The 14,346-nt window shown below is 36.5% G+C and overlaps 2 protein-coding genes across 2 annotated transcripts; one reads left to right on the top strand and one right to left on the bottom strand.

Annotated features, from left to right (window-relative positions):
- Positions 1–4: 4 nt before the first annotated feature.
- LOC106155170 (dehydrogenase/reductase SDR family member 7) lies at positions 5–6,312 on the top strand. The gene is made up of 9 exons (XM_013529859.2): positions 5–138; positions 928–1,062; positions 1,381–1,530; positions 2,044–2,150; positions 2,496–2,688; positions 3,003–3,049; positions 3,347–3,466; positions 4,011–4,183; positions 4,692–6,312. The coding sequence occupies exons 2-9, from the start codon at positions 948–950 to the stop codon at positions 4,756–4,758; spliced, it is 972 nt and encodes a 323-aa protein (XP_013385313.2). The 5' UTR covers positions 5–138; positions 928–947; the 3' UTR covers positions 4,759–6,312.
- LOC106155164 (uncharacterized) lies at positions 6,113–13,586 on the bottom strand. Its single transcript, XM_024074302.2, has 5 exons — positions 13,404–13,586; positions 12,303–12,467; positions 11,350–11,440; positions 8,981–9,286; positions 6,113–7,161 (listed from the first exon to the last, which is right to left on the bottom strand). The coding sequence occupies exons 1-5, from the start codon at positions 13,437–13,439 to the stop codon at positions 6,941–6,943; spliced, it is 819 nt and encodes a 272-aa protein (XP_023930070.2). The 5' UTR covers positions 13,440–13,586; the 3' UTR covers positions 6,113–6,940.
- Between the last annotated feature and the right edge of the window lie 760 nt (positions 13,587–14,346).

Below are 14,346 nucleotides of genomic sequence, written 5' to 3'. Positions count from 1 at the left end.
TGTATCCATGCTACACTTTGGCGTAGACATAGACTGTCTCGACTTTTTCTAAACTTGTATCATAATTGGGGTATCCTTGAAAGTCAAGCCGTACTTCATAGGTACCATAATAACCAGGGTATCGGGCTGTTTATAGCTGTAAGTATAATTTTTCTGCTACAAATGTCATGTTTTATAAAAATACCTCTTGAATGATAAATTATTTGAAGTCCTCATTGGGTCACTCTTCGGATTCCTCGGATTTTGATTTATCTGCATTGATCTATAACAAAACAATTCATTTCATGTTAGTTTTCAAACAAATACAACATTGTCATAACAAGCTAACATCCCGTACAGAAAATAAATAATTTAAATGAATTGAATTATATCAAACCAAATTAAATCATAGGTAATTATATTAAAACAAAGCATGTAATAAAAATTTAAATTTAAAATAATAAAATATAACACGCGTACAAATTTTGATTAGATCACTGACGTAAGATACAGTATTATTTTTAATTTTAATTATGTTTAACAGGGTCAGTTGCAGATTTGTTAACCGGGTCGCAGTTGTTAATTTCGCCCACTTTATCAAACCAATACCCAATACATGCAGAAAAATAGGTGCAAAAATAAACTTTAATTTCCTCAAAATAAGGATTGTCATACTAAGTTGTTGTTTAACAACTTACATAAATCAATTTTATCAGGCCTTACTGATATTTGGTATGGGACCAGTATTAAAGTGACTGGTTGTTGATGAAAAAGTTCAAGTTTAAATTAGTGATTGGATTAAATCAGTGAATTCTTTCTTGCAGTTTTAACTCTGAGGGACTACATGGTATAGACAAGAAAATTTGGATCAATTATCATTTATAAAGCATCTTTTAGCTCTTATCAATTAAAGGAAAATATTCTGACCAAGTTGTGTTTGTTTCTCAGGCAGAGAGGACTCAAATATTATGGAGTGGTTGACATGGATGATAATATTAATAGCAATAGCCCTGGTTATTGTGTTTGCAATTCTGGATGGAGATATTCTCTTGATGTATGCAGAAAGATATGGATTAAAACCTGGTAAGGAATGATAGTGACTGTGACCATATTGACTCTTGTATTGCTATTGACTATAGCAGTAGAGAATTACACATTTCATTAATCAGAAGTTGTTTCGCTGCACAATTTTATTGTGTACCTACCTGCACACTTGTATCACTGTATGAATTCTTATTCATCCATTTTAATGAGCTGTTTTATATCACAAGTACATGTTTTTAGCTTTGAAAACATGAGTATGTGGGCGTAACATGTTTGTGTGTGCTTGCTTTTATATAATATACCTGTACATGTACCCCTATAAAAAGTTAAAATTTCTTCCACATGCAAATATTTCAGATGTTTTACAAGATAAAGTTGTTTGGATAACAGGCGCTTCTAGTGGACTTGGAGAATACTTGGCTTATGAGTTAGCAGCAGTGGGTTGCAAGCTTGTGCTCTCTGCCAGGAATGAGAATGAACTGGAGAGAGTGAAGAAAGCATGCATTGGTAAGCATATGTACATCTCTATACATTTGAGCCACATTTGAGCCAGAGTGTATTGTGTTAATACTTTCTTGATTTGAGTGATATTACATGTTTTTATAATTGTGTAGATCTATCTGTTTCTAAAATAAAAATAGTACTTGATTATAAAGGGGGGGGGGCTTAATTTAAAAAATGCTGCTTTGCACAATAGATTAAATATGGAGCATATATATGAAAATGCATAGATTTCAGTCATAACTCCTCTTTCTGTTTCTATTCTCTCTGCAATTTTTTTTTGTTTCTCCTCTCATTCTGATTATATTGTACACATCTTACAGTAGTATATTACATTGATTGCAATATTTCATGATTTTATTTTGGTTTTGAGTAACAACAATCTCGTGTCTTTGAAAATGTATGTCCGATTTTTGTTTTCTTTTTGATTATTGCAAAAGTTCTTCTTATGCCCATTTTGATTGCAATATAATGTGGTTTTAGGTTGGTTTGAGTAACAACAATTTCAACATATTTTAGCTAATGGCAAAGTGACAGAATCTAGTGTAATGGTTCTTCCATTGGATGTCACAGACTATAGTATGCATGCTGGCGCTGTTGGCAAGGTGCTTCAGGTCTTTGAAAGGGTATGTCTGATTTTTCTTTTTTTTTATTATTGCAGATGTTCTTTTCATGCCCATTTCACATGTAATTGTAATGCATTGTGTAATTATAAGAGTCTAATGAGAAATTTTGCACTGAAGAATTCCAATTTCAAAACAAAATGAACATTTTAATTTTGGTTCTTCGAAGATGTTCTGCCCTGTTTTTTTAGGAGAAGTTATAACATATGCAAATTTTCAAGATACTTTTTTTATATCTATGCCTAAACTCTTTTGAAAATGTAGCTTTTTCTGTTTGTTTGTTTGTTTGTTTAATGATTGTATACATGCCTGTCATTCTGCTTAATTTTCCATGTATCTCGTATTCAGATAGATGTCCTGGTGAATAATGCAGGTAGAAGTCAGAGAGCATTGTTTGCTGATGTGGATTTAGAAGTGGATAAGGCATTGTTTGAAGTCAACGTGTTTGGCCCAATAGCCCTGACCAGAGAGGTCCTGCCGCACATGATAGCCAACAAGTCTGGACACATTGTGGTCACAAGCAGTGTCACAGGAAAATTTGGTATGTAGGAGTATTTGTCTATACGTATTATCTGATATCATGATTAATAGATGTGCATAGTAGGTACTTGGTGGTTATTTCCATGCATGCAAGTATGAAGGTACACAGATGGATACTGCAGTGTAAAAACCTGAAAATGTTTTCTAGATTGAAGACTGAACCTGCTCTGAGAATATTTCACGTTTTCATTAATCTTTTTGAACTTGACAATGAGGAAAATATTGGATGATATGTTTGTAAGGTTATGAGTATGTATGAGAACCATATTTGTGGAATAAATAAATTCTTATGGGAAGTGTCTGTTTTTTGTGCAGGAACCCCAATAAGCAGTTCTTACAGTGCAACTAAACACGCCATGCAAGTAAGTAAAAGTAGTAGATCTGCCTCTTGCAAATTTGCAAGTACCAGGCAGGTCTGGCCGTGGCTGCCTCTTACTGATGTTCTGGGTCTGCCAGTAATAATTCAATGTTTTCATGATGGAAAATTTTTTTATAAATTAAAAAAAAAAAACACTAATGGAGAATATTTTGAAGATTTCTTCTTGCCCAAGTTTTATCCCATTTAAATTTGATTATTAAAATAGGACAAAAAAAGTTAGAGAAGAGCAATTGGAATAACTGTTTTTGCTGTATCTTTTTTGTTTCTAAATCTCCACTAGGGTTATTGTAATTCCCTTCGTGCTGAAGTACATGCTGACAACATCAAGGTGACTGTAGTGAACCCAGGTCCTGTCAAGTCCAATATTTTGAGAGCTGCTGCCACGGCTAATGTTGGAGAAGTATGAACAGATAATTATGCAGTTATTTCCATTTTTATGGTCTATTATTACATAATATCTTATTATGTTCAAGGTTACACATTCACATTCCTCATAGTTTAAACTAGTCATTCTTGTTTTATTATCCATTTTTACATTATTGTTTATATTTGATACTAGTATTTGAGAACTTTTGTGTAGTCAATGGTAGTTTTGCCACAGTGACTTAGAAAGAGCAGTGATGAGCATAATCCAAGATAACCTGAAGTCTTGTGATTGAATGTAAAATCAAGCAAGATATACAGTATTTAGAGGACAGTGGACTCAAAAACAATGGAAAACTTGCAGACTGCACAGCAGAACATCTTTTGCATCTCAATTTTGTATTGTTGTCTAGGACAAAATTCCCAGCTCGTACGGCCTCACCACCCAACCACTCGAGGATTCTCCCGCTTATGCCAGCCTAATATGTCATCACACACTGCTGCTAGTCTCTTTATAAGCTATTTGGATAATGCCCATATTGCTTTAGGCCATATTGTAAGTGAATTTTTTTTACTCAAAGGTGCTGGGTCCTGATGCATGTGCCTCATTGGATATGGTACGGATGCCAACAGAGAGATGTGCCCACCTTATGGCTGTGGCCATTGCTAACCAGTCATCAGAAGTCTGGATTTCAACACACCCTGTATTGTTTTATGCATATCTTGCACAATATTGTCCATGGTTATTTGACTCGTAAGTATTGTTGTTACAAAGTTGGTATTGACACCACATAATTGCATATATTATGCACATACATTTGATCATTTATTCTGTGTGTGTGTGTGTGTTTGTGTGTGTGTGTGTGTGTGCACAAGTACAGTGTATGTATGTATGTATGTATGTATGTATGTATGTATGTTTGGTAAAATAAAGATTCAAATTGTGGTACATTAACAATTTGTCTACCTAAAAATCAGTTTGGCATATTTAAGTTTGCTGTATCTCGAATGTCAAAATCTACAAACTAAATATAAAGAAAAGGTTAAGTTTGCATTCATTAGCTAATAGTTTTGACAGATTGGCTGATTTTACAGTTTATGTCTGGTCTCTCTGGACCATTTCTATCCTGAAACAATCTCACATCCTTGGAGATGTACTCAACATCTTACTTTTGATTGTATATAAAAGTATTTTATGCTCCATGACAATAGGTTTTGATTTTGGGGCAAATCTTTCTCTAAACAATATCAGATCTTTTCAGATTGCTTATTATGGGATCAAAGAAGAGGATACAAGGATTCAAGGATTGGAAAGCAAAAAGAGAGTGATTTTAGCCTCATTCCAATATGAAACTAATACTGCATGTTGCATATGTGTTCAAGTTACTGAACTTAAATGTGATTTTCTCATTTTTCTGCTCAAGTGTCAAAATTGTAATTTTATTTAAGTGTTAATATGTGTTTGTCTAACTCTTAATACCCAAGCCTTTGAGGTTAATGATATGTGTTTTTGAGATGCATGTAACACTGATGTGTATCATGAGACTCTGGCTAAGACCATTACCATTTGAACCAGACTGACTACTGGAAGTACACCATTGTTAAGCAGTCAGAACAATGAGTGGATGAGCCAGATAACATAAGGTTGATACAGGCTATACAGCATGACCTGAACATTGAGTTTTCGGAGACTGTCCTGTAAACAGTTGTAGTTAAAACAATGCTAGAAGCAGCCTGGTATAGATGTTTCCTTCTGTCATCATACAAAACCTACATGTGGTTTTTACAGTGTGATCCTTTTCATTTAAATGTGGTTGTGGGTGGTAGTTTATGATGTGCAAATTGAAACTGCTGTTAAACTATGAAGACCTGTCTGTCAAAGGACCAAGAAGATACATATTACTGTGCGTCAAAAATTAACAAAACAATCAAGTCAACAGAGTTGAGTGTTGAAGTTTATGTGAGTGCTGTATTTATTTTAATGTTCATTCTTTTTACATTGATGTTATGCAGATTTGAATTCAGAATAAGATTTAGGGATTGTAATATATTTAGCATTATATTCAGTTATGTAATATAAACTATACATTCCTTGATAAAAATGTTGTAAACATTAAGATCATACTTGAGTCTGTTGGGATGCATTGTTACACTGGATTCTGTTACACTTGAATTCATGCGACAAAAAAACTGAAGACATTTTAGCAGTTGACAGCAATGGTCTTTAGTCTGTAAATCCATTAAAATCATGACAAGAAAAATAATTACTAAAGAGGTAAACTTTTTTAAATTATGAGGCATGTTTCAACCCTACATCATAGGGTATTGACCATGTGACTTGTAGCCAGATAAAGTCTATTTAGAGACGATTTCCTTTTTTACCACTATTACACAAGAAAAAATGAAAAAAAAGTCAGAGAAAAAGGTATCTAGATAGCATTTAGTATTATGTGCCACAGCTCATTCAGTTCTTGAACAAATAGTTTTTTTTTGTTTGTTTGTTTGTTTGTTTGTTTTATTATATGCCCTGCAGACATGAACCAGCCTTGCTGTCACAATCATTGTTGTGCATAGTACAATTAACACAATGTTTGCCTGAAGAAACCATGATAAATTTGGACCAGTCACACTTGCACAAATTTCCTTGGCGTTTCAGTTTCAATCAAACAGTACTGTACAGATGTTTTAAAAAATAAGTCTTTTTATTTGAAAGTCTTATCATACAGAAACAAAATATATCTTTTTATAAGTTAACATAAATAATGATTTAGTGCATGCTCTCCAGTGCGCTTCATATTATTGTACATATTTAGTATCTTTTGATATACAGCCACTTCATGTACAAACCTTGACAATAAATACATACTATGTACACATAAATAATGTTTTTTTTTCTTTTTTAGCATGTTCTATGTTTTGTACAATAGAATTTGGGTTGTGGGAAACGTTATTGGTTGGAACACGTGAATTAACTAGATTCAATTTATGAAACAAAGGTTGAATATATTCCAAAGCAGAGTTCTGATAGTCGGTAAGTTGAAGCTGAAACAGCGTTTTATGCGGATGGTGTACCAATAGTGCCATTGGTGTAATACTGTACTGTCCTCCGCGCGGGGAGTTGCGCATTTGTCTTTGATTTTGTTGCCAGTTGAATTGAATTGCCACTGACTAAAATTTTGTTTGGACGCAGATTTCGATAGGTCTCTTTGAAAGCCACAGCCGTCCTCCATACCTGTAGGAGAAATGTGGTTAGAGATGAAGCTGAGAGATACAAGGAAAATAATTCCCCATGTCGAAAAACAAATTACCACGCGTAGTCGTACCGTCCTTTCACTGTTGTTTTCAATAAATTTGTTAAAATTTCACCCAGTGAAGCGGCAACGAGCAGACGAAATCTTGCAAGATGTTGTCGAATTACGTCGTCTGGAACAAAGGATTACGCTCATGGTAGATAACTTCCCCGTTTTATTCCTCTTGATATGAAATAAACATTCACCATTTTCTGCTTATCTCAGCCAGGCACTGAGCACCGTTCTAACATTTTTCCTGTCTGTAAATGCAGGTAAAAAGCCCCGCATTTTCCACAAAAATTTGGGATGCAGATAATGTTCCTATTTCTGCAATGGCTGCAGGGGTGGATAGGACACTGCTGAAACGGGGCGTCAGGCGGACATGTAGGGAACTGGAGCTCTAACGTTTTGGCTTTATATTCCATGACGGGCGTTGACAAATCTGGAAAAAAGTGAAATCAAAAGAAATCTTAAAAACTATTTTCATACTGTAAGGTGAAAACATACTCGTCTATGATATGATGAGATTGGAAGGAGTATCCAAGCGGTCTTCAACAAGAACATTTCATTGGTCCGTGAACTGACAACCTTTTCGACCATGAAAATGTAGCGTTGAATAAATCAATTAAGTTTACATATCAAAGGCCATAGTCTATACCTGTGGTCATGAATGATCATGGTCTCCACCCACCCTGAAAATATGGTACTGACTGGGACTTAAACCTACCTATGATGCTGCGAACAGCAAAACATGGTGGTTAAAGAGATAAGTTCCTTGTAGATTCCGAAGTCTTTTTTATATACAAACACTTTTTACCAACAGCAGTTATCTAAGGAGGATTCTGCTATTATTTATGACGTTGAATTTTTTTTTTTTTTTTTTTTTTTGTAAATGATATCATATCGCAATCATAACGTATCTGCGAGTATCTAGAAATATAAGTTTGTTACGTAAGCAAATTTTGGGTCTGTTATTCTTATATATAAATTATTCTGAATAATAACTGGATTCTTTTATTTATTGCGAAAAATTATAGAGTGAAAACTACTATTGTCTACGACAATACATTGGTTTGGTTTCTTGTAGTTGCGTTTCCAATAATTCTAATAATTGAGTCAATATCGAGCAATGGAATGTAATTTTTACGTGCCCTAATTTGAAGAGAGGCCTACTCTACTGTTGGGAATCCTGGCACCTAACACGGGTAACGCAACACGTGGTGACTGAGACGTTGAAACTAAAATAGCACGTTCCACCCACACTTGGGATAACGAGCTGTCACACTGATGTTTCTTTACTTTAAGTGCATTCCTGTGGTTAGCGTGCCACTGGGGGCTAAAGGGGGCAGATTTTTGTAATTCGCGAAAAAGGGATGAGCGATTTGTGCGTCAAAGGATTGACAGAATAGACTTAAGAAACGAATATTTGCACATTCCAAAGGCATTGGTCTTATACTGATATTGTTCACTTTCAGATAAAAAAATCTTTGTTCAGTCATACGTGATAACCGAATCTTGAACAGATTAGATCACATTTTGTTCAACTGGTTTATTTGATTACTGAATCCGCTAGTGTACGGCAGGGTAAATTCGACGGCTTTTGATCCATTATTGGCATTCGTTTTTAAGGCGTTTCCATTTGTAGTGATTTAACTAGGTTTATATATCCGGCACGTGATCCACAATCGGAATTTCTCTTTATAACGCTGCTGTTTACGACACGAAACCGGGTACTTCGGCATGAGTGCTTCGAGTGTATATTCATTCCAGTACTACCAAATAACAGAAATAACTAAACGCGTGATGTAAAGCACTGAAAATGGATTGTCTGTCAAAAAGTTTATCCTCGGCGTAATACATTTAAGTCTTAAAAGACTAGTGAGCTATTATCAACTGCGGGATAAGCAGATACGCCATTTGGCAACTACTCTCTAACAGCTGACTTAACTGTGAGGCTAAACTGAACCATCCCTTTCCTCCTCTGTTGGAACTTGCTTTTTTAATCGGCCCACTAATTGAAAAGCACATGCAGCACATGTTGTTGAATGCCGATGTTTGTTGAACGCAGCAGAAAAAATGTACCTTAGACAGCTAGGCACTCTGAGGTTTTGTATATAAATCTTATTCGTTTTAGGGTTTAACTTAGAATAAATCGAAAACTATGGGCTTGTTGTTGCTTTAAAGGGACCTCTGGCTATACTTTCCCAGTTTAACTAAAATTCCACGCTAAACCAGCTGGCTATCCTGCAACTTGACCCCACCTTTTTTCGCTTCCTCTTGACGTGTGGAGTGGAAACTTGGCCTATTATTAATACGTTCTCGGTTCACTTTTCTGCTGTGCTTCCTCCTCTTCAGCTTGTTTCGAATTCTAGGCGGCACCTCTAGTCCTGCAAACTTTGGGTGGCATTTGCGCTTACACTCCCACTTCCGTGAAAAGTTGTTGCCCTTTCCGCGACAGCCAAAGAAACGGCGACACTTCCCTGTCTTTTGGTCATAGTACCACCTCGTCATCCCGGTTGTGCACTGATGTGAGTTGTCTAGATGGGTTAGTGCACATACGTTCACATCTGAAAAAATGAAATACATACAATGCTTTAATCCAGTAGGCTTGCATTGTCCTCCGAAGCCAAATATTACTATTAGAATAGCGTTTTTAAAATGCTTATATGCTACCGTTCAAAGAAGTAAATATTCAGTGGCATTAATTTTATATTAATTATATTACGTATTCTCGAGTTTTGATGTTTTTATCAACTTATCAATTTTAAATAATCATTTTACAAAGCACGTTCAAGTTATGCAAATGTTATTAATCACATAACTCGTTTTCTTTTACTAAATAAAGCACGTCCCCTATGCCTTTAAAACTAGGCCTACTCACTTTTTTTCTACTTGCAGTTCTCTGCGAGTCCAAACCTTAAATATCATTTGAAATAACCGCGATAGAAGAATGGGATTATCATTATATACTTGTGAATAGCTTGCCACTACAACCTCCCAGGCCGTATTGTGTGTGTGTTGGGGGGGGGGGGGGGGGGGGGGGTACGTTATCAGTGGAAATCGTATTTTAATGGAACTTAACTGCTCCCACAAAAGCGTGCATTTGACTTCCGTTCACATAATGTTATTTGGATAGGTTCATAAATAGCGGTAAAGTTATGTACAACTACTTTGACTGCTAATATGCCTCCATTTTTGTCAAAAAGCATTAACTGGCCTGCCAGGCGTACCTGGGTATTTAGCTACAGGCCTGAAACCGAAGCCGTGGGACAACATCCCCATAAATATTTCCTTTGCCCTCATGAATTTCACCAACTAGATTGAGTTTTTGTATTTAACCCAATTTTATATCTCACAGTAAGTGCTGCTGGCATTGAGCAATGCGAATTATAAGCACGTCCATTAAATAACAGAGAGAATTCGATATTTTGACATCTCGGCTTCCGATGAAGGATTCAAATACGTGCTCCTTGTGGGGAGTACGTCAACCTGTTATCTGCCCTAAATTGATACTTTGAACACAGTTAATGGCCTTGTAGATTTGTTGACAAACACGCACACGACTTTACCCGACACCAGAGAATATTGTGGGTTGAACTCTTCTATTTATGTAAGATTATGTTTTGACATGACATGTATGGCATTTTCTTGTCTTACAACTTAAAATAACAAGCCTTTTCTGCAAAACATTAGGTTTCTGCATACCTTGCGTATTTTTCTTTATTTAATCTTATGAAATGTCAGTTCTGTCAACTCGTTAAATGGGTGCATTAAGATCTAGTGATTGCCCTGGGTGGAGAAAGTTATTTTGACCCTGCGATGACCTCCAGTTGATTGCCATCCCAGGGCACGAGTATGTTACGTTAAAAGAGAATGTTTACCCAACACGCGGTGCAGTGAACAAGGGGAGATCACTGTATTGTCAGCCCTGTTGTGCTTTTGGTACAATTTTCAAAACGGTTAAGAACCTGTCACTGACCCCATCTGTTTTCGAAAAATAAAAACTAGAGTAGTCGTTCAAATTAATTAATGCTTTCGAGAACTACTTTCTTTGGCAAATCTTTAACATAACGAGATCTTTAACAACAGGGCACCTTGTTGAAAAGTTGGATATGTAAGACTGAAAGCCTTGTTAGTTGTTAGGCCGTTTGTGACCTTGAGCGGTGGTTGGATGTCAACAATCTTTCTACAAAATAGGGCTCTAAATGAAATGGGCATGGATTCATCAAATCGTTTCACGAACCCCATACATCACGTTATATTGTGATATTTGTCAAATGTAATCTCAGCTAATAATGCGAGGCTAACCCGTTTAGACCCTCTCGATAGTGGTTACGCCTATCTCGGATTTCACTAATATTTTTTGTTTGTTTGAAGATACAAAACACCGGGTTCAAATGAAACGTGCACGTGTTACTATAATGTTCAAGGCTCTTTTTCAAAAATCAAACGCATTTTTGTAGTTGTCACAGCATATACCCCAGTAGGAAGTATATAGATATTTCTTCGCCTTCGTAAAATCAATGGCGGATTCTGGAGATTCCCCCGCCCCACAAATGATACGCACAGCTTAAAAGGCAAGTGACTACAAAGTGAAGCTCAAGTCTCGAATGCTTTGATGAATTTATACCTTTACACGATGCGAAATATCTGCAAAACTCCTGGTTACAAAGCTTGGGCTTTTGAACGACGCACTGGAACCCATCAAGACACATGACGCTCTGAAATTACAGCAGAAAAAGAGACTGTAAACAATTGTGCTGCTCCCGCTAACACTATAATACTATACTCTCTACTGTGATAAAAAGGGGAAGATAGTTGGGGAAGAGGAGATGAAGAGGACTGAGAAGAGGACGGGATTAAGAGCACGGAGACGTGAAAGCGCACACGAGAAAGAAAAGAACGATGCATGAGGAGGGAGGGGGTGGGAGAAGAGAAGAAAGAAAATGAGAGCTATAACTAAGAGTTATGTTTAAGAGCATGCGTGCACAAAAGAAAGCATTAAATCATACAGAATGCAACTGGCAGGATAAAAATCCACAACGCCCATTCAGAGTTTATGACATTCTGCTATTGTTCCATACTTTTATTAAAACTTTCAATACTTTACTACTGTCGCCTCCTATCCTATTCTGTATTCAGCGCTGTATTCACGCCCTAGCAAAATAAGCTTCAAGTAAAGAGTGAATAGGAGGAATGGAGTGGTGAAGGACATTCGTAGAAATATTTGATTTTGGACCCGTAGCCAAAAACAGCTGTGTCGAACCCTTCCCACTTCTTTTAAAGCCTCATACCGTTACTCGGTGGGCTCATGAAACTGTGACTGCAAAGTTCATAGTTATCCATTTGATATATCTTTTATAAAATATTTGTTTTATGTTTCGCTTCATTGTATATCTAGTCATTATCTCCACCTGTTTTTTTCTCCATGCAAATACTGTAATTTGTTTATTTTCCACCTCGCTATCATCTTTCGCTCTTCATTATATCTGTTGCTGTTCACTTATCACACATGATAAATGAACACTGACGCTGTATACAGCTCGCACTATAGAAATAAAATGAATGTAATTTACACTTTACCGAGCACGGGTTATGGCACTGGCACAACGACACCCCCTCCACGTCGCTCTCATACCCATAAGGGCATTTCTTGTCACATTTCCTGGAGTAAGTTTTGTCGGGTTTATCTCCCTGTGGGTAGAGAAGGTAGGAAGGCAGCGGTGCTAGGATACTGCCAGCAGTCCACTGAAATACGGGTTAAGACATAGTTAGAGTACTGGGATGAAAAATAACAGCAAAACTGACCGCAATAGACGACCACTTGTATGGCCCACATCCAACAAATTTCATTCCCCCCCCCCCCCCCCACATCAGACCAAAATGACTCTATTTATCTAGAGACATATCTGTGAATATCTGTGGAAAATCGATGTCGCCCTGGCAGAGGGTACCCCTCCACCTCGGAATGTGACTCTTCCTTCTTTACTACTCCCTTCCTTACTACTAGCCATAACTACATGTTATTGGAACTCAATAATCGCAATAAAACACACGAAATTATGCGAATACCACGTTTTGCTAAGAGAAAAAACGCAAACAAACTCCCTGGGGGACATAAAAAGTCGACTTTTACCATTGCAACTTACTTTCGGACCGAGTACTGATTGTAGTAATAGTTTAACTGGTAATACTAATGGTGGTGACGTCTAATTTTTCTTATTTTCCCCACGATTTGCAGATATGCAATAATCAGGAGGTTAGCAACAACTCAAAGAGACGATGGAGGTTTAGTCAAAATGAAGTCTAATCAAGTGTAATAGTATTCCATACGAGTTTGCTTGTGTAATTTTTCCGAAATATCTTGCAATGGGATGTATTTACACAAAAAGCGGTGCGATAATAAAAGTCTAGATAATACGTTCTATGACACTTGACGTGTTATTTCTTATCTTTATATAATTGGTTGTAACAGCACCGGTAAATCCGAAAGTTGTGCGTTTTACTCAGTGATAGTCAACTACATGCCGCACATGTTGCGTAGCTAAGAGAAAGGACACGTGCACTTTTCATTTTTAAAAACTAACCTTCACAATTAACCCCTAGCCCTTCACACAATTAAACTGAATTTCCTCAAATATCACCTTATAAAGTTTCATGAATTTGAATCAAAAGATATCTTACCTGTAAAAAGCCGAACATCAGAAGCACGTGTTTCATCGTGTAATGTGTACAAGTTCATCTACTCTTGGTGAATCAGCTGAGCGAGAGGACGTGTTGATATTTATAGCTCCTTCCTCCCACATACCGATCGCGACGTGAAGGAGAGAATTATGTTTACTATGTTTTCATACCAAAGTAATCGTTTCTTAACAGGATGTTTTCGTTAAGAAAAGCAATTTGACCTTTCACCCGAGAGAAGAATGGCTCGGAGCGATGTCCGAGCGGGCGGAGATACCCTTAGACATCTATGGTTTGGAATTCGTTTACACGATTTCGTCATTATTGATATTGTTACCGTACAAACGTCATTCACATGTCAGAGTCACATTTCCAGTATCACGAAGCGGCCGAGCGACTCTATTCTGTCGCATTCCATCTCGACACCAAGACATTCGAAGTTGCCAACATGTGGGGAAAGAAAATTCTAGAAATGTTGTCTTTAGCATCGCATTACTGTCTACTTTAGCTATCATTATACACAATAAAATCACTGACTCTTGACCTCGTAATTGTTTCGCTTTCCCCTCACTGTCGTTGATTGACACTTCCAAAGTCTTTAAGTGAAACCGCAGACTGGCTGGAATGCTACCGTTTACTGACATATTTGTCAATTATATCTTCACTAATGCGAACTCAATAAAAGGTGTGGGTGGAATTGAGATATTTTCAGTTAGATCATGAAGCAGATATTTCCACTTTCTATAAATGCACGTAGAGAGTTTTTAAGCTTCCGGACTCACTGTATGTGATAGCATGACTTCCGATATATTCGTAATGATAAAACAAATTGCATTGAAAATAGATAAATAAATGAGATTTGAATTATCATAAATAAGAATAATCAAATCTCGACAACGGGAATGGATTTGTAGAAAAAGATACTTAAATATTCATAATAAATATA

This window comes from Lingula anatina, chromosome 2, assembly GCF_051362555.1.
Source record: "Lingula anatina isolate TDL-2025a chromosome 2, LinAna3.0, whole genome shotgun sequence".
In the NCBI taxonomy this organism is placed as follows: Eukaryota; Metazoa; Brachiopoda; class Lingulata; order Lingulida; family Lingulidae; genus Lingula; species Lingula anatina.
This window is presented reverse-complemented; position numbering and strand designations above follow the sequence as displayed.

Excerpts from the sequence above, each read along its gene's own strand:
- LOC106155164 (XM_024074302.2), bottom strand. The coding sequence starts at position 13,439 with ATGAAACACGTGCTTCTGATGTTCGGCTTTTTACAG. Across the intron at positions 11,441-12,302 it reads AGTGCCATAACCCGTGCTCG|AGCGTCATGTGTCTTGATGG; the intron begins GTAAAGTGTAAA and ends CTGTAATTTCAG. Across the intron at positions 7,162-8,980 it reads TCAAGAGGAAGCGAAAAAAG|ATTTGTCAACGCCCGTCATG; the intron begins GTGGGGTCAAGT and ends ACTTTTTTCCAG.
- LOC106155170 (XM_013529859.2), top strand. The coding sequence starts at position 948 with ATGGAGTGGTTGACATGGATGATAATATTAATAGCAATAGCCCTGGTT. Across the intron at positions 1,531-2,043 it reads AGTGAAGAAAGCATGCATTG|CTAATGGCAAAGTGACAGAA; the intron begins GTAAGCATATGT and ends AACATATTTTAG. Across the intron at positions 3,467-4,010 it reads CCACGGCTAATGTTGGAGAA|GTGCTGGGTCCTGATGCATG; the intron begins GTATGAACAGAT and ends TTTTACTCAAAG.